We start from the raw sequence: 19,276 nt of genomic DNA on the forward strand, positions 1-19,276 counted from the left end.
TTTTACTTCTCTCCATTTTAGAGATTTCAGTTTGTTGTTCAACTGAGTTGTACAGTTTATAAATCACAATAAAGGTGGAAAAAGTACCACTGAAAATTTTTATCTTTGTCTCATTTTTTTACATCACAGAAACCTGACATTTTAACAGGGGTGTGTAGACTTTTTATATCCACTGTACATAGACTCGCACATACTACAATTTAGAAGGCAACCATTTCATTTTCCAGCATTTCTTTGGAGGATGGGAGGAAACCCACACAGGCACAAAGAACATGCAGACTCCATGAAGGTAGTGTCCTAACTAGGATTCACACCGAGGGCCCCAGTGCTGCAAGGCTGAAGTGCTGACCAATAAAGCAGAACTACGCTGCATCTGAGCACCACAAACTAAAAACGCTGTTTAGTTCATTTTTAAAATTCAAAGCAAAGTTCCCCATTAATTAATGTCTCCATGTTTATTTTGCTAAGGAATCACTTTGAAAAGCACCCCCCACATTTTTGGCTGTGGCCATCTTGAAAAAGGGCAGGAGATTAATTTATGCACAGAGGAGGAGAATATAAATTCGTATGATACTTCCCTATCTATTTACCAATGCTAGCAGCATAGGGATTAAAAATAGTCAGCGTTGACTGAGAGGGTGAAGTTCCACTTTAAGTCACGGTGCATCAAAATGTCTTTTTTAGTTATAAATTGCAGTGGGGTAGTATAATAATCTTATAATATTTTGGTAATTTTACAGACTACAGTATTTATCTCTGAGCATATAGTGACAGTAATGTTGAAGTAAAAGTAAGGAAGGGTAAATCAGAGCATGGGGGTGGTGTTGGGTAGAGGGAAAGGTAACATTATCTCTTGTTCTCTTTCATCAGATGTTGAAGTTGCATTTAACAGTTTGCAATGCTGAGCAGTTTTCAGGCAACAAATAGTAGCCTTTTTTCATATTAACCCTTCACGCCTAAGGGTAAATCAAATCTAAAGGCCTAAGTACAATTTTGCAACTTTGACATGTGTTAGTAAAACTGTACATATTATCACAACTACCTTGTGCACCCAGGTGGATTATATCTTGTGTTTTCAGGAGAAATTGGGCTTTCAATTGGTGGTATATGGTAACGAATATCTTCTGATTTAAAATTTCTATTTATTATCAAAGGAAAACTGCCCCATAATAGTAAAAAAAAGACAAAAAAAATGTTTTTTGAAAAATGTAACTGTATGTTTCTTGCTACTACCATAACCTACTACCAAAGAAGAACCCAAAATATTTTCTCCTGTCGATCGCAGTGATACCAAATATGTGTATGTTAGTTGTTTGTACCGGTAGTACAGCCCAGAAACAATCGTGCACATTTTGCTTTTTACTAATCCTATCTAAAACACACTGACATAAATACCAATTAGAAAAAAAAAAATCCATTCATATTTAATTTTTCTACACACACTTTGTTTTTCTATCTCTGCAAGGACAGAGAATAATACAATGTATCTCTCTCGTCCATTTACAGAGATAGAAAACACGGGGCGGGCTTCACTGTTAGCCAATCAGAGCCTATCACAGCAATCAGGTTACCCAGAATCGGACGTTCTGGGTCCGGACATTAGAATGGGGCCTGTGGGCTTTTGGTGAGACCCTTCGGTCTCACCTTGCGGCAGGCTCCCAGCACAAAGGAGATCTGCAAATTTTCGACCCCACAGAAAAATGCCCAGTCCAGCGAGGCCACATATTTGAGTACTGTCCGTGTGAAGGGGCAAAGGATAGGCACAAGACACTGGGGTCTTAATTATCAATGGTAGACAAATTTTAGAATATTGTCCTATAGTATTATAAAAGTAATATTCACGTAATCTTCAAGAGGTTATTCCTGCTTGTACCAGCACACTTCGCACAACATTTAGGGCTGGTGCAAGGATTTTTGACACCCTAGGTGAAACCTCATTTTGCCGCCCCCCTGACTCCGCCCCTGACTCCACCCCTTTGCCATACCCATGAGTGCGGTATGCTAAATATGGAAGGAGTCTGGGGTGCATTTCATACAGAGTGCAAGGTTCAAAAATGCGTTGTACAGGGTGCAGGGCTCGGGAATGCGTTTCATACAGGGTGCAAGGTTCAGGAGTGAGTTTCATACAGGGTGCAAGGTTCAGGAGTGCACTTCGTACAGGTTTCAAAGTTTAGGAGTGCGTTTCGTACAGGGTACAATGTTCAGTGGTGCGTTTCATACAGAGTGCAAGGTCCAGAAGTGCATTGTACAGAGTTCAGGTTCAGGAATGCGTTGTACAGAGTGCAAAGTTCAGAAGTGCGTTGAACAGGGAGCAAGGTTCAGGAATGTGTTGTACAGGGTGCAAGGTTCAGGAATGCATTGTACAGGGTGCAAGGTTCAGGAATGCATTGTAAAGGGTGCAAGGTTCAGGAATGCATCGTACAGGATGTATGGTTCAGAAATGTGTTTCACTGGGTGCAAGGTTCAGGAATTAGTTAAACTGCAAAGACAGTTTAATTAAACATAGCACACTTACATCCTTAAATCTTGATTAGCAGACTACAGGAGCCGGGGGAAGAATTGCGGCATCAGATGGATCATGGATAATAAATGAGAGTATCCTATAGCAGGACATACAGCAGTGTAAGCCTCCACCCAGCACAGCCAGAGATTGGTGGGCAAGTCAGCGGGTCGTACGGCCGCAATGAGAGTGAGTGTGAGTCCGTCAGTGGAGCTGTCAAATTGAAGCTCTTATGTCGGGAGGGGCGGGACTGATAAAGGTGGTGCTCCACCCCTTTGTACCCTGCATAGACAAAACAGCCGGTGTTTATACATTGGTGGGCAGGGAAGAAGGTGGCAGGGGGCGGGATCAACTACTGCATGTGCACTCTCAGCTGTGTATAATCAACCTGATTTGCCCCCTGCCACCTTCTTCCTCGCCCACCAAAGTGTATATGCTGGCTAAATAGATGGCCATGCCCATCCCCAACATCAGAGCTTCGATTTGACAGCTCCACACATGGACTCGCATTAGCTTTCGTTGTGGTCATACGTCTGCCAGCTTGGGACTGTTGGGACTTGAGGTATGCTGCTCCGAAAGTGATGGACACTGGGTGGGAGAGAGAAAGGCAGAGAGGGAGGCAGAGAAAGATGTGTGCTCTAGGCCAGCCCTGACAACATTTAAAATATTGAATGTAAAATCATAAACAGATTTACAGCCCATATTAAAGAAAGTCCATGTAAGCACACAGTTACCAGCAAGATTTCTTTAGTTTATCACTTTGTTCAACATTTTATTAATATACCCAACCCTTCATAACCCAATTTCTCAGCCTGCCTGGCATGTAACAGACTGGTAATAATCCATTTCACAAAATTTCCATACAAAGGCCAGAACATTCAGACTCAGAGCCTTAATCTAATGAATCTCTAATGGTGGGGTGCTATCCAAAACACAATTTACATGGCATCAGGATTTTGGAGAAGGAAATGAACTCCAAACATATGTTTAAATTCATTCTGATGATCAAAGGCTGGGTTGGAAATGGATTACAAGACAAAAAAGTTTTGGTTCTAGCTCAGTGGGTAAAGTGGATCTATAGCTTTAAAATGAAACATTGCTGGTAGGCTTTTACTACAGAAGAGACTCTGTGGGGTTGATTGACTAAAGGCAAAAAAGGCTTTTTTGACATATGGGGGATCTATTTTTCTCAGCAGGGGATCTTTCTGCTGATGCTCTGCTCTATGGGCAGGTGGATGTAAAGGGATCGGCTGTCCGTTTACACCCAACTGCCCTCTGATCAGAGGCGGTCAGTTTGTTTTTGCTGGATCGGTTTGGTAGTAGGCAGGTGGAAACATCTGTCACTCCATATAGGAGAATCAGGTCCGCATGAAAAATTGACAGGCAGAGATCGGACCACTCGTGTGGAAGGGGACAAAGGCTGTTCAGTTTGCGAGGGAATTTTCCCTTAGCTTAATGAATGAGGTAAAGCTCATGACTGCTGGCTTCCACCATTCAATCGTGTGCAAGCAGAAATGTAGTTTTTTACTTGACTCTGATTGGGTGAATTTTTCACCATATTCACTAAGAAAACAAACACTCTTTAAAAGCCTGTTTGCCTTTAGTAACTCAACCCCTGTATGTCATCCCTGCAATAAAGGTGTGTTACATGCTGCCAGCAATGCTTCTTCCGAGCCACACATACACAGTTGAGTGTACAATCTCATTATACCTTGGTGCCAGGATTATTTAACTCCACTGCACATGCATGGGAGTTACATTTACCAAGGCAAGCCCATCAAGTTGGCCGAAGATGCCGAACCCAGAAGAAGTCTTGGCAAAGATGGAAGGGCTGCATCCAGGGCCGGTGCAAGGATTTTTGCCACCCTAGGCAAAATAAAAATTGCCGTCCCCCATATGCTCTCCCACTCCCCATCCCAAGTTGCTGAAGGGGTTAAAACCAGTGGCGGCTGGCACTCCATCTGTCGGGGGGGGGGGCAGACAGACCTGGCCACTGACCCCCCCATCCCGTCATGCCAGGGTCCAGTCCACACCTTATCCCCCCCCTTCAGAGCCAGTTTACTTACCTTGTTCCTCTGGACTGACAGGCGGCGACGGCTTCCCCCTCAGTCTCCTCCATGTCCCCTCTTGGAGGCCATCTCCTCCCTCCTCCTCCTCCGCCAATAGGATGCCTTCTCCTTGGCCAATTGGGAAACAGGTCTCAGGACCCACTTCCTGATTGGCCGGGAAGAGAATCATTTGGCAATAGCAAATATTCATTCGCTATTGTCACACAACCTATAAGCCTATTAAAACGTTTGGCTCTAATAATGTGCTTCAAAAAAAAAACAAAAAACCTCATTGGAATCCATGCATCTAGCGCCCTGCATGTAGATTAGGGGGCCGGACGGATGGATGGGGGGGGGGCGGTGCTCCTAATGGACGGACCGCTACTGGTGACTTACCTCGAGGGAGAGTTCAGTTCCACTTTAAACTATTCTGTTACAGTTGTCCAGTATTTGCAAGAGGAGGTTTCAACAACAGTTGAGCAGTGTATGGAATACAATAATGGTAATAAACATCCTGATTCCTGGGAACCCCTCACTCCTGGATCTTAGGTAAGTAAAACTAGCATCCAGACTTAAAGTGTATGCAAGGCAAAATGTTTTTTTTTTTTTTGGATAATAAAAAGGAAGATTAGATCAGATTTTTTAGCTGTTTTTGACCCATCATGGAAATTTTCCATCACTTCCTGGCTTGGAATGAGTTTGCATTTGTTCAGAACCCGAAAAGCCATTGATCATTTCTGGACCTGTGAGCTTCAGGCGTTGTATTTCCCACCCCACTGCTGATGGTAAAAAAGGAATGCTCGTGGCATGATTGACCTAGTGTAGCTGTATTGGGCCAATGTCAAACTTGTCCATATTCTTGAGCCAAAACCACAATAGGAAGGATACTGTAAAATCTCTCCAAAGCAAGAGAAAACCCCCTTTTTATAGACAGTTGCCACTAGAACAGATGTCCCCAATGGAAGATTTCGCCTTAACTTCTTTTCCCTTGAAAACTCTAAAACTTCCTCCCTAGAATGGACTCGACACTTTCACAGTAACGAAATGTAAAAAAAAATACATCTAATTTAAGCATGTAGAAAAATTTGATAACTTTGCAAAAAAGAAAAAAAAAAAAAAAAAAGGCATGATTTAGACTGGGAATGAAACATTTATTTATAAAAGACCTAGAATGTATATTAAAGTGATACTAAAGTCTGTTTTTTTTCTAAAAATAGCAAACATGTTATACTTACCTGCTCTGTGCAGTGGTTTTGTACAGAGCAGCCCGGATCCTCCTCTTCCCGGTCCCACGCTGGCACTCCTGGCTCCTCCCCCCCTGGCAGGTGCCCTAACAGCAAGCAGCTTGCTCTGGGGGCACCGAAGCAGGCGCACTCCCGACCCCTGGGTCTGCATGTCTATTCACACACAGAGCCGTGACTTGGCCCCATCCCCTCCATCTCCTGATTCGCTCACTGGCTGTAACTGACAGCAGCAGGAGCCATTGGCTCCCGCTGCTGCCAAAAGCCAATCAGGAGTGTGACTCCCCAGAAAGGCAAGGCTTTGTGGACATCGCTGGATCGACAGGGGGTCAGGTAAGTAGTAGAGTGGTCTGGGGGTGCTGCTGTTTACAGAAGGTTTTTTACCTTCATGCACAGAATGCATGAAGGTAAAAAAAAACCTTTGCCTTTACAACCACTTTAATATATAGCAGCACTAGGGTCACCGGTTCAAATTCCACCCATGGTACTACCTGCCTGGAGTTCACATGTTCTCCCTGCGCCTGCGTGGGTTTCCTCCCGGTACTCCGGTTTCCTCCCACACTCCAAAGACATGCTGGTAGGTTAATTGGCTCCTGTCTAAATTGGCCCTAGTATGTATATGTATGAATGAGACTTAGATTGTAAGCTCCTTGAGGGCAGGAATTGATGTAAATGTATAATACGTATGTAAAGCGCTGCGTAAATTGATGGCGCTAAACAAGTACCTGTAATAATAATAATAATAATAATAATGCATGTCATTAAAAAACACAACAAAGACACATATTAGCGCACATAAAATATGCTCCACTGTGTTATGGCGCCCATAATGTTTAGGGAAGGAATTTAGAGGTAGTTATTTCAAGTTTACTCCAACTTCTGTAATGCCTAGAAATCAGATTTCCCCTTTCTTCATGTTACAGCAGATTAAAGCGGAACTCCACAATAACCAAATCTTGTCTGAATACAAGAGGCATGTGTATTCTTACTGGAATCTTGGTGTGCTTTGTGTCTTCTTTCATTTGGATCTGTGAATTAATGCAGTGTGAAACGTTACCTCTGCACAAGAGCTTCCTGCAATAAGGACCGGTCATTCCTCCTTTCTCCGCTTATGCGAAGTTTCACGTACATGATAGGAGACTAAAATGATGAGGTCGGCCTCTCTTAGATCTCCAGCCAGGGCCCCACTTAAGGTGGAACAGAGGGGTCCTGAGGGGCAAGTGCCTGCAGATGTTGATGGGAAAACTTGAAGAGATGCGGTCCCAAGGAGACTGACGAACCATTGGATCAGGAACAATGGTAATGTTCAAAAATCTAGCCCAGGCTAAAGGGGCCCTCCGCTTACGCTGTTGATTCAGGATATGTGGCTTGTCAGAGCTCTCAGCAGACTTGAGGCAGGAACACTCAGCGGTGCACAGAGCTGTTACAGCAGACAGCCAAGCAGGCACTCGAACAGGACAGAAAGCCAGGATCAGAGACAGAAGCCTGATCACAGAATAGCCAGGGTCATCAACAGGCGGACAGCGAGGTACCAAATCATAAGCAAAGCCGGAGTCAGGGACGGAACCGGGTCATGAATGAACGACAGATCAGAATCAGAATCCAAGATCAGGTCAGGAGAATGTCGGGTCAGCAACAAGGGAATCATACAGGATACAGCTGAAGATCAGTCAGCCCAGAACATGGGCATGAGCATCCTTTCAAATAGCCCGTCTGGCACCATCAGGAATTATGCACGTTCGCAAATTTTTGCATGCATGTGCGCTCCTGGTAACCGCTCTGTGGGAAATACCACGCACATATCTGCGCACCAGATGTCTCACGGGGATTCCCTGACACAAAGTGACTGGTCTGGTCTTCGCCCTTCCTCTATTTTTTTTGCAGGTAGCCTGTAGTGGGTGGGGCCTTAAGGCCCCCTCCCAAAGCTCTGCTCTGTGCACCGGCTATGTACACCAGTGAAGATGTCACAGCTACTTTTACAAGGTGATATCTGGGTTGTAAAGGCATTTGGTAGTCACAGTGTGGGTTCTATATCCTTTGTACCTATTAAGGAATATATTTATATTAAAGTTTTAGTTCCTAGAGTTCATCATGAAAATGCTGGCAGATCAGTACCTATTGGCTGCTGCAGTTAGTTCTTTTTCTCTACATATAAGCCAGAACATCCCCATTTCAGCTGCATACTAGCAAAAGGCACACCTTTATAATAAAAAAATAACAATATACTGCTAAACACTAGCAGGAAATAAATAAGGTTTTGCTTTATAGATTTGTTAATCAAATGATGATAATTAATTATTTACACCCAAGCAAACATTTTTTATCTTCGCTTTCTATTTTTTACTTGTGGAACCACACAGAACAGATGGTTATGGAAGGTATGACATCATTTAATTAAGAATGACATTAATTGTCACAGTAACAGTGAATTTATAAGGTGCACAGGGCTGAGCAATTCTCTGGATTCTCACCATCTACACCAGTAATTGGAAATCTTTGACATTCTCTGCTTCTCGTGCCATCGGGGTGTTTTAGTCAGTGTTTTGTCTTCCATAAATCTGTTTATGCACTGACATTTGAATGGGTTAGATAGGATAAATCAGTGGTTGCTGTGTCTATGTTAGGATAAATCAATATGAACAATGTCACAAAGGGGACAGCACAGATTACCGACGTAATGACAGCGAGCCCAACTGTGCTCTAATTGATGCCACTCTGCTGTCAGTGCGTGGAATGCTAATGCAACATGCTTAGAGAAGCAGAATGCAGAGTTATTTTTCTGGAAATACTAAAAAAATCTATTTTGGGAAAATAATGTTTAAGAATGAATTTAAAAAAGCAGCAAAGTATAGCTGGGCATAGACAGTTAGCCTGCTGGCTGAATGAAAAAATAAAGAAAAAAAAAAAAAAAAAAAACAGATTCCCCCATCCACCCCACCCCAACCAGGACATTGTATTCTGACAGTGGCTTCCACTACGGTCAGAATATACTGATCAGAAATTGCATCCAATTGGATGCAGCCGCTAATCAACAAATGTTTTCCAGTGTGGCCATTCCAACAGAGGTCGATATAGTGATTGACTTCTGTCGAACAGGGAGGACCTCACAGATAGATATTCAGCTAGTCTCTGCTGAACCAGCTGAATTTCGATCCGTCTATGGCCAACTTAGGTTCCCTGGTGGGAACAATGCCCTTTGGGAAGCAGCTCAGGTATGTTGAGATCATGTTTATAATGGACAGAAACAGTGAAATGTAGAGGAAGAATCAATGCATTTTACACCTTTTCATTACAAATTTTTTGGAGTGCTATTGGACATGGTGGAGAGGAGGGGCAGATGATGTTACAATCTACCCTTGTCCAATCCAGAAAAGATATAAGGGATGGAAAGAATAAAATGTAGGGGAAGAATCAATGCATTTTTACACCTTTTCATCTCAAAATCTTAAAGTGTTATTAGACAAGGTGGAGAGGAGGAGCAGATGATGTCAAAATCTACCCTCATCCAATCAAGGCAGGATATAAGAGACGAATTGATGCAATTTGGTTTTATCTCAGAGTTTTAAAGTGCCACTCGATGAGGTGGAGAGGAGGGGCAGATAATGTACCCTTGTTCAATCAAGAACACCTTGTATCTCTCGTACCGGTTTGATCTCCAAGCTTGGCTTCACTGCGGTCACACTGGTTTTTTGTACTTCATGTTGTTGTAAATGAAAGTTGTATGTCTATCCCCCTGGTGCCCAACTTATTGCGCTTCAAGGTGGAATGGTTCTGCACGGAGAAGCCCCGATCCTCCTCTTCTCGGGTTCCCCACAGGTGCCCCAGCTCCTCCCCCTTAATGAGTGCCCCCATAGGAAGGTGCTTGCTATGAGCGGCAGTCCTGTGGCTTTGCTCCTGAGCCACACTCTGTGTGTCCATTGACACACACACTGCGGCTCTGATCTGCCCCTCTCCCTCCTTAGTGGCTGTGATTGACAGCAGCAGGAGAAGCCAATGGCTCCCACTGGTCTATGGTTTTGGAAAAGAATGCATAAAAAAATTAAGTGTTTTAGACATTCTCTACTTTATCTATAATGAAAAAAAGTTTCAGGTTTAGAAATGTTTCAAGTGGTAGTAAAGTCAAAAATAAAATGTCTTAACTGTAGGCACCTTTGCAATTGCTCGAACTCGTAAGGTTTAGTAAATACCAGCATTGGCTTGAGCTAAAGTCAAAATTTGCACAGGCGCAGTGCTCTCTTCATGCATGGACACAGAGTGCCATGGATCCAGAGGGTGCTGTCCTGCTTTGGCGACTCCTGTGTGCATGCAGTGCATAATAGCACATTATGGGGGACTGTAGGGGGACTTTATTTATATTTAGGTTTACTAGCACTTTAATCTTTGTCACTTTAAAACAGTAAGGCCTCCTTCACAATGGCGAAGTTCGCCAACTCAGAAGGGGATCTCTCTCAGCCCACTGTCCTCTATGGCGGTCGGATGGAAATGGACCGCCTGGGATCTCAATCCTCTGTTTTTAGCAGACAAGACTGGATCAGATGTCTGCAGGTGTCAACGGACACGTGTCCGCTCCTCCATAGAGAATAATGGATGCCACCTGAAAGGGGCCACATGAAAAACTGACAGGTGGACCTGATCGGTCCGTCTGCGTAAAAGAGGCCTAAGGCAATACAAGTTTTGCCTCCCTTGAAATGTTAAAAAATATTTAACAACAGTTTTCCAAGCTTTATTCCTAAACTTCTTCAGAGCCCTGGGAAGTTAATGAAAAACATATTTTTTTTAGACGTGGGCAAACTACACAAATTATTTCTCAGTGTTCCAGCTCTGTTTTTATGCTTGCATTTTTTTTTTTTTTTATTGCAGCAATGGCATAATGAAGTCAGCACCACTCTGCACTAATATACTGTGAAAAAATGGCGCCAGGAGAAAGTCTCTCTAGAGGGTAGAGCTGTGACACCTTGTGTTCACAGTAGAACCCTCAGTCTTACAGGCTGAATAACACTAGGCATCATTCAGTCTGGACAAAAAGGCACTGTGGATTAGGGATGGACCGAACACCCCCCTGTTCGGTTCGCACCAAAACATCTCGAACAGGGAAAAAGTTCTAGCGAATATGCGAACGCTATTAAAGTCTATGAGGCGCGAACATAAAAAATAAAAAATCGTCATTTTAACGGCTTACTGTATATGCAAGTTATTGCCACAAAAGTGTATGGGGACTTTGGTACTGCCCTAGGAGATATGCAAAAGTTTTTTTTTAAAAGGATCGTTTTTAAAGGAACAGTGATTTTAATGATGCATAAAGTTAAACAATAAAAATGAAAAGTTCCTTTAAAATATCGTGCCTGGGGGGTCCCCTTAATTTGCCTGTAAAGTGGCGCATCTGTATGATGAATGGAGCCTGCTGCAGCAATACTGATATTTCTAAAAGGAAAAAATGTCATTAAAACTTTTTTGTGGCTGTAATGTATTGTTAGCTCTAGGCAATACAGAAAAAAAAAAGAAAAAGAAAAAAATGGCATAGGGTTCCCTCCTCCAGTCCTTACCAAGCCCTTCGGGTCTGGTATGAATTTTATGGGTAACCCCACGCCAAAATAAAAAAAAAGGGGGTCCCCCCCAAAAGCCATATCAGATCCTTATCCAAGCATGTAGCCTGGCAGGTCAGGAAAGGGGACAGGATGAGCGAGCGCCTCCCCCTTCTGAACCATACCAGGCTACATGTCTTCTACATGGGGGGGGGGTGCTCTGGGCCGGGGGGCGGGGCCCACCCCAGAGCACACTGTCACCATGTTGATGGGCCTCTTCACAACAACCCTGGGCTGTGGTGGTCGGCGTCTGCGGGTGGGGGGCTTATCGGAATCTGGAAGCCCCCTCTAACAAGGGGGCCCCCGGATCCCAGCCCCTCCTCCCTATGTGAATGGGTATCAGTTACATCGTACCTGTACCCATTCACCAAGAAAGTGTACAAAAAAAAAATAAACACACAAGACAGTTTTTCACAAGTCCTTTATTCAAAAATAAAAAAAAATAGTGGCCCCGATGTAAATCCATGGTCAATTACACCACCCGCCGCACCTGCTGACCCAGAAAAAGAAAAAAAGCTCCGCTCTCGGTGAACGCTTCCCACGGACTGCCTATTCGTGGTTTGACAGCTCTTAGGGGCCAAAGGGCCTGGCAGGGATACTGGGGGGCCCCACACCATTTTTTAAAAAAAATATTGGCATGGAATTCCCCTTCAAATCTATACAGACTCAAAAGGGCCTTGTATAGATTTTGGGGGGGGACCCCATGCCATTTTTGTCTTAATTCTGTCATGGGGATCCCCCTAAAAGCCATACCGGACTCAAAGGATCCCCCAAGCTGTTTTTACCCCATTTTTAACTATTATTTTTTTAAATTCCACTCCAGCCTTAACAATCTATTGACTGTGCGCTCAGTGGGCGAACATCCTGCTAAGTGTAGAGAAAGATCAGGTGTTAGGCGAGTACCTGAATGGGCGATGTTCAGGCCAAACTTATGCTCGGCCCAAACCGTTTGGCCATCCCTAGTGGTGCCTTACCACTGTAACCCCTCACAGTTACTCTTGCTGTGCGCAGGAACGGGCCCTGCTGTTAAGAATTAGAAAAAAAAAATTTAAATGATATGCACCTGTCAAAAAGGTGCAGAAAATGGGGCCTTGGGTGTTGGTGGTGCCTGAACACTGTAACCCCTCACAGTTACTCTTGCTGGGTGCAGGAACGAGCCCTGCTGTTAAAAATTTTAAAAAATAAATAAAAATTGGAATCGCATGCACCTGTCAAACGAGTGCAGAAAAATTTGGCCTTGGGTTTTGGCATTGCCCTAAACCAAAAACATTGTTGAAAGCTAGCATAATCAAGATTCAGGAATAGGATAGGCAGCATATGCAGTCTTCAAGGGATCCCAGATCCCTAGCAAATTCAATCATTTACATCAGCATTAGGGGCTTTATAGCTGCTGCTGATCCGGGACTGATTCATTTTGGAAACCATACAGCAGCTCAATTGCATAATAAGCAAGTTCTGGCCAGAGGTCCATCCTTAACCACTTAAGCCCCGGAAGATTTTACCCCCATTCTGACCAGGGGGTATTTTGCGATTCGGTACTGCGTGACTTTAACGGACAATTGCGCGGTCGTGCAACGCTGTACTTAAACAAATTTGGCGTCCTTTTTTTCCTACAAACAGAGCTTTCTTTTGGTGGTATTTGATCACCTGTGCGATTTTTTGATCACGCGCTATAAACAAAAAAAGAGCGTCAATTTTGCAAAAATAGCAATATTTTTCAAATTTTTTTATATGAAATTCCCCCCAAAAAAAATGTAAAAATCAAAATTTTTTAACATTTTCGGCCAATTTGTTTTATGCTACCTATGTTTGGTAAAAAAAAAAAAAAATCGCGTAATGGCGGCGATCTGCGATTTTTTTTGCGGTACTGCGACATTGGGGCGGACAGATCGGACCCTTGACTGACATTTGTGACACTTTTGGGGTTACCAGTGACATTTCTACAGTAATCAGTGCTATACATATGCACTGTTACTGTAAAAATACACTGGTAGTGAAGGGGTTAACTTTATTTGGGAGGGAGGGGCTGTGTGTATCCCTAGGGGCGTGCTTTCTACTGTGATTGGCTGTGGCTTGAGCTGTAAGGACACTGATCAACGGATCTACATACTAGATCCGTGTGATCAGTGTCTTTACAGCGAGGAGAATGACAGGTGGCTTGTTTACACAAGCTGCCTGACATTCTCCCTCTCCCCCGCCGATCGCCGAGTGACCGGCGGACATCGGGTCCGCTGGTCACACGCACGGGGGGGTCCGTGACCACGCGGGAGCGCGCCTCCGGGGGCGCGCGCTCGCTCCCTAGACCCTCACAAGCTAGTGACGTAGCCCTACGTCACTTTGCCTGTGAGGGGCTGACTGCCGACGTAGATCGGCGTTAGGCAGTCGGCAAGTGGTTAAGACCCAGTAACCCAGTGGATGCTCATTTGGAAAGGTCTCCAAGTCTGCTCTTGCCCCTAAATAATCCTGCACCATATGATGCAGATGCTGCCCATGGTTGCTTAAACCTAAAAGCCCTGGGCGCTGAGAATTGTTTAAAGGCATTCTCCGCTGCTCCTCCTTTGACCGAACAAAGCCTCAGAAACACTTTGTCCAGGAAATGGTTACCTCCCAGTGTCTGGAAAGGTGTTACACAAATTTTTCTTCAAGGCGTCCTCAAGAGGTTTCCTCCTCTGCTGCCTCTGCGAAGGCAGAATGAGCTCTGCAAGTTTACAATTGTAACATGGATCAAGAAGAGTTGCCAACCAGTAATGATCCCTCTCCTTGATACCACAAATCCACGGGACCTTTCACAGGCTTTGCAAAATCAGGGAGCCCATGCAGCGTAAGTTTGAGGAGCCATGAGATTCTGAGTCCTCTGGGTCACCAAGGATGACATTGTCAGGAGCAACCTCTCCCCAGCCACATACAACTCCTGGGGTTTCTAGAGAATGAAAACCCTCCTTTGAAGACTCCTGTATGTTATCCTCTTCATCCATGCTGCCACAATCCTCCTCCTCCTGTGTTTTTTGCGGCCCCGCAGGAATAGTATCTGCATAAAGGGGGCCTTGTGAGGAAAGAAAGTTCGCCTCTTCCTCTCACTGTTCTGCCTCAAGTGCCCTGTCCATGATTCCATGAAGCGTGTGCTCCAGCAGGAAGACTAAAGGGACAGTGTCATTGATGCATGCATTGTCGGGGTTCACCATCCTTCTGGCCTCCTCAAATGGAGACAGGACAGTGCATGCATCCTTTATCAGCAGCCACTGGCATTGCAAAAAGAAGCCAAGCTCCCCTGAGCCTGTCCTTGTGCCATACTCACACAGGTACTCATTGATGGCCCTCTGCTGCATGTGCATCCACTGCAGCATTGCCAATGTTGAGTTCCACCTGGAGGGCCTGTCACAAAAGAGGCGGTTGGTAGGCAGGTTGAATTCCCATTGAATGTCAGCCAACCGAGGACTGGCATTGTATGACCCCCGGAAATGGCCACAGACTTCTTTGGCCTGCCTCAGAAGATCTTGTAAGCCCGGGTACCTGTTAAAGAAATGCTGCACCACCAAATGTGCCAAGCATGGATTGTGTTTTAAGTGTCCCTGTCAGAGGAGGTTGGTGCCGTTATCGCATACAACCATTCCTGGCTCAAGCTGCCGTGGCGTCAACCACCTCTAAGCCTACCCCTGCAGAGCTGACAGAATCTCTGGCCTGGTGTGGCTCCTGTCCCCTAGACAGACCAACTGAAGCACCGCAAGGCATCTTTTAGCCTGACTGCTTGCGACAATTCAGCAGAAGAGGCCATAGAGGAAGAAGACGAGGAGGGGGTGGAGCAGACAGATGTGGCAGAATTCCCACCAGCTTTTTGGAGGCGTGGTGGCGGAACAAGCTCCAGCACTGAACCCGGTCCTGCATCCTTTACAGCTTCTGGCAGAGTTACCCAGTGCGCTGTGAAGGAAATGTAATGTCCCTGACCATGCCTGCTGGACCACGAGTCAGCAGTAATGTGAGTAGTTCAGTTAACACACGAACACCCGATGTTCGAATCGAACGCTCGAACATCTAGCTCATTTTTACTGTGGATGACTGCTCCAGATTATAGGTGAACATTGTAGTCTGGGGTGTTTTTTATTTTTGCACAGGGACATTAATAAAAAAAAAAAAAAGTTTATCATGGAGTTTGGAGGATGCCAAAAACTACCATAAATAAACACAGTGCTCATAAAAATTAAAAGGAGCACTTTTTATTCAGAGTAAAGCATCAAGACAGTTAAACTCCTGGAATATTGATCTGGTCAGTTAAGTAGCAGAGGGGCTTGTTAATCAGTTTCAGTTGCTTTGGTGTTAATGAAATTAACAACAGGCGCACTAGATCGGCAACAGTGAACAGGAATGGTTTTTCAGATGGAGGCCACAGAATTTTCTTTTTCCCCTAATTATCTTTTCTGACTGGTACTGGTAGCAGGATGCGATACCTGGACCCTATAGAGTTTGCACAGGCTTCCAGCTTCTCCACGTTCCATTGCCAGAAGGTTTGCTGTTTCTCCCAGTTTCAAGAGCATGGAGGAGATTCCAGACATTTACTCTAGGAGAGCTGGACAGGGCCCTAGAAGGTCCTTAACCCATCAGCAGGACCAGTATCTGCTCCCTTCGTGCAAGAAGGAACAGGATGAGCACTGCCAGAGCCCTACAAAATGACCTCCATCAGGCCACTGTTGTGAATGTCTCTGACCAAACAATCAGAAAAAGACTTCATGAGGGTGGCCTGAGGGTGCGACATCCTCTAGTGGGCCCTGTGCTTACTGCCAGGCACTGTGGAGCTCAATTGGCATTTGCTATTGAACACCAGAAATAGCAGGTCCGCCACTGGCGACCTGTGCTTTTCACAGATGGGAGCAGGTTCACCCAGAGCACATGTAACAGACACAAAAGGGTCATAAGAAGCTGTGGAGAATGTTATGGTGCCAGTAACATCGTTCAGCATGACCAGTTTCTTGGTGGGTCTGTGATGGTCTAGGGAGGCATTACCATTGTTGGACGTACAGACCTCTACAGGCTAGACAATGGAACCCTGACTGCCATGAGGTATTGGGATGAAATCCTTGGACCCATTGTCAGACCTGACGCTGGTGCAGTGGGTCTTAAGTTCCTCCTGATGCATGACAATGCGCGGCTTTATGTGGCGAGAATATGCAGCCAGTTCCTGAAAGATGAAGGGATTGATGCCATTGAATGGCCCCCCCACGCTCGTCTGTCCTAAATCCAATCGAACACCTCTGGGACATTATGTTTCGGTCCATCCGACGCCACCAGGTTGCACCTCAGTCTTTTCATGAGCTCGGTGATGCATTGGTCCAGATCTGGGAGGAAATACCCCAGGACACCATTTGTTGTCTCATTAGGAGCATGTCCTGACGTTGTGAGGCATGCATACAAGCACATGGGGGCCATACAAACTACTGAGTACCATTTTGAGTTGCTGCAATGAAATTTTAGCAAAATGGAGTAGCCTGCCTAATCTTTTCACTTTGATTTTTGGGGTGTCTTTGAATTCAGCCCTTTGTAGGTTGATAATTTTAATTTCCATTAAACGATGTGGCATCCTTTCCTTCCTAACACATTACTCAGTCCTTAGCAGTATAGATATCCAGCATGATATTTTTTTCCTCATTGAGATCTGATGAGTTTTCAAAGTGTTCCTTTAATTTTTTTTTAGCAGTGTATATCATGTATGAAACTTGCTTCAATACATTTTTGTTTAAAATGTTCAAAATTATGTTTTGTCATTATTAATATTCATATTACAGTCTTTAATAACAATTAAAAAAAAAATAAAAAAATCAAAAGAAACTTACCAAGTAAACTAAGAACTGCCATTTCATAACATATCGCTCTACTTTCAGTGCGGTTATATCCTGAAATACATTCGGTGAAAATGTCACCAGAAGATATGTTCCCGTAACTGCTAAGGTCCCACCTGTTAAAGCAAACAAGAATTTTAGAAAAATTGGATAAAATAAAACATTTGCATCTGGCTTTTGCTATTCATCTCAGAGCAGAGCAGTTCAGTACTATACATAAAGGAATATATGGAATATATACGGTTTTAGTGTAGTTCAGGCAAAAAAAATTCTAAGTTATTAGAGTAGATGTATTTTTAGGTGTCTTTCATATTTTTTTTTCTTGCTGTGCCACAATTGTGGTTAAATCCCAAACTGTGTAATGGGTTCTTTACTGTTAGAGCGATAAGGATGTGGAACTCCCTTCCACAGTTGGTGGTGTCAGCAGGGAGCATAGTTTTTTAGATGTGTTTTAGCAAAGGCAATGTACTGAGATATGGAAAAAAAAAAAAAAAGTCACACACAAACAATGAGGTTCAGCTGGATGGACTGTTGTACCTACCAACCTTACTATGCAACATTGGTGTTACATACACAGACTTGTACATTTCCTCTCTTGTGCTTATTTTTCGACTGGCTGCAACACTATGGATGAAGGAATCCGAACTGCCTGCTATTGTATTCAGACAAAATATAAAATAATGTCATCTTTCAAGTACATAATTTCAGCATGATGTACACAGTGCTTTGCGAAAGTATTCGGCCCCCTTGAACTTTTCGACCTTTTGCCACATTTCAGGCTTCAAACATAAAGGTATAAAATTGTGGAATGAAATTTATTGGATATGTCAAACTTTTTTAACAAATAAAAAACTGAAAAATTGGGCGTGCAAAATTATTCAGCAACCTTAAGTTAATACTTTGTAGCGCCACCTTTTGCTGTGATTACAGCTGTAAGTCGCTTGGGGTATGTCTCTATCAGTTTTGCACATCGAGAGACTGAAATTTTTGCCCATTCCTCCTTGCAAAACAGCTCGAGCTCAGTGAGGTTGGATGGAGAGTGTTTGTGAACAGCAGTTTTCAGTTCTTTACACAGATTCTCGATTGGATTCAGGTCTGGACTTTGACTTGGCCATTCTAACACCTGGATATGTTTATTTGTGAACCATTCCATTGTAGATTTTGCTTTAGGTTTTGGATCATTGTCTTGTTGGAAGACAAATCTCCGTCCCAGTCTCAGGTCTTTTGCAGACTCCATCAGGTTTTCTTCCAGAATGGTCCTGTATTTGGCTCCATCCATCTTCCCATCAATTCTAACCATCTTCCCTGTCCCTGCTGAAGAAAAGCAGGCCCAAATCATGATGCTGCCACCACCATGTTTGACAGTGGGGATGGTGTGTTCAGGGTGATGAGCTGTGTTGCTTTAAGCCAAACAAAGTTTTGCATTGTTGCCAAAAAGTTCGATTTTGGTTTCATCTGACCAGAGCACCTGCACCCATCCACATGTTTGGTGTGTCTCCCAGGTGGCTTGTGGCAAACTTTAAACGACACTTTTTATGGATATCTTTAAGAAATGGCTTTCTTCTTGCTACTCTTCCATAAAGGCCAGATTTGTGCAGTATACGACTGATTGTTGTCCTATGGACAAAGTCTCCCACCTCAGCTGTAGATCTCTGCAGTTCATCCAGAGTGATCATGGGCCTCTTGGCTGCATCTCTGATCAGTCTTCTCCTTGTATGAGCTGAAAGTTTAGAGGGACGGCCAGGTCTTCTTAGATTTGCAGTGGTCTGATACTCCTTCCATTTCAATATTATCGCTTGCACAGTTCTCCTTGGGAGGTTTAAAGCTTGGGAAATCTTTTTGTATCCAAATCCGGCTTTAAACTTCTCCACAACAGTATCTCGGACCTGCCTGGTGTGTTCCTTGTTCTTCATGAAGCTCTCTGCGCTTTAAACGGACCTCTGAGACTATCACAGTGCAGGTGCATTTATATGCAGACTTGATTACACACAGGTGGATTCTATTTATCATCATTACATAAAAACACGGGGTGTGATCTGGATCTCCCATCCGAGTATTGTGCCTCCAACCCAAAATT

At 44.1% G+C, this 19,276-nt stretch overlaps 1 protein-coding gene across 2 annotated transcripts in view; it reads right to left on the minus strand.

Moving 5' to 3' along the window:
• Positions 1–19,276, minus strand: part of NIPAL2 (NIPA like domain containing 2) — a 191,647-nt gene that overhangs the window by 64,891 nt on the left and 107,480 nt on the right. For both annotated transcript variants that reach the window (XM_082259221.1, XM_082259222.1), the window contains exon 5: positions 17,194–17,315. In XM_082259221.1, coding sequence (XP_082115347.1) covers positions 17,194–17,315 — 122 coding nt within the window. The remainder of the gene's footprint in view (positions 1–17,193; positions 17,316–19,276) is intronic.

This window comes from Pelophylax lessonae (assembly GCF_965119305.1).
Source record: "Pelophylax lessonae genome assembly, chromosome: 5".
Classification (NCBI taxonomy): Eukaryota; Metazoa; Chordata; class Amphibia; order Anura; family Ranidae; genus Pelophylax; species Pelophylax lessonae.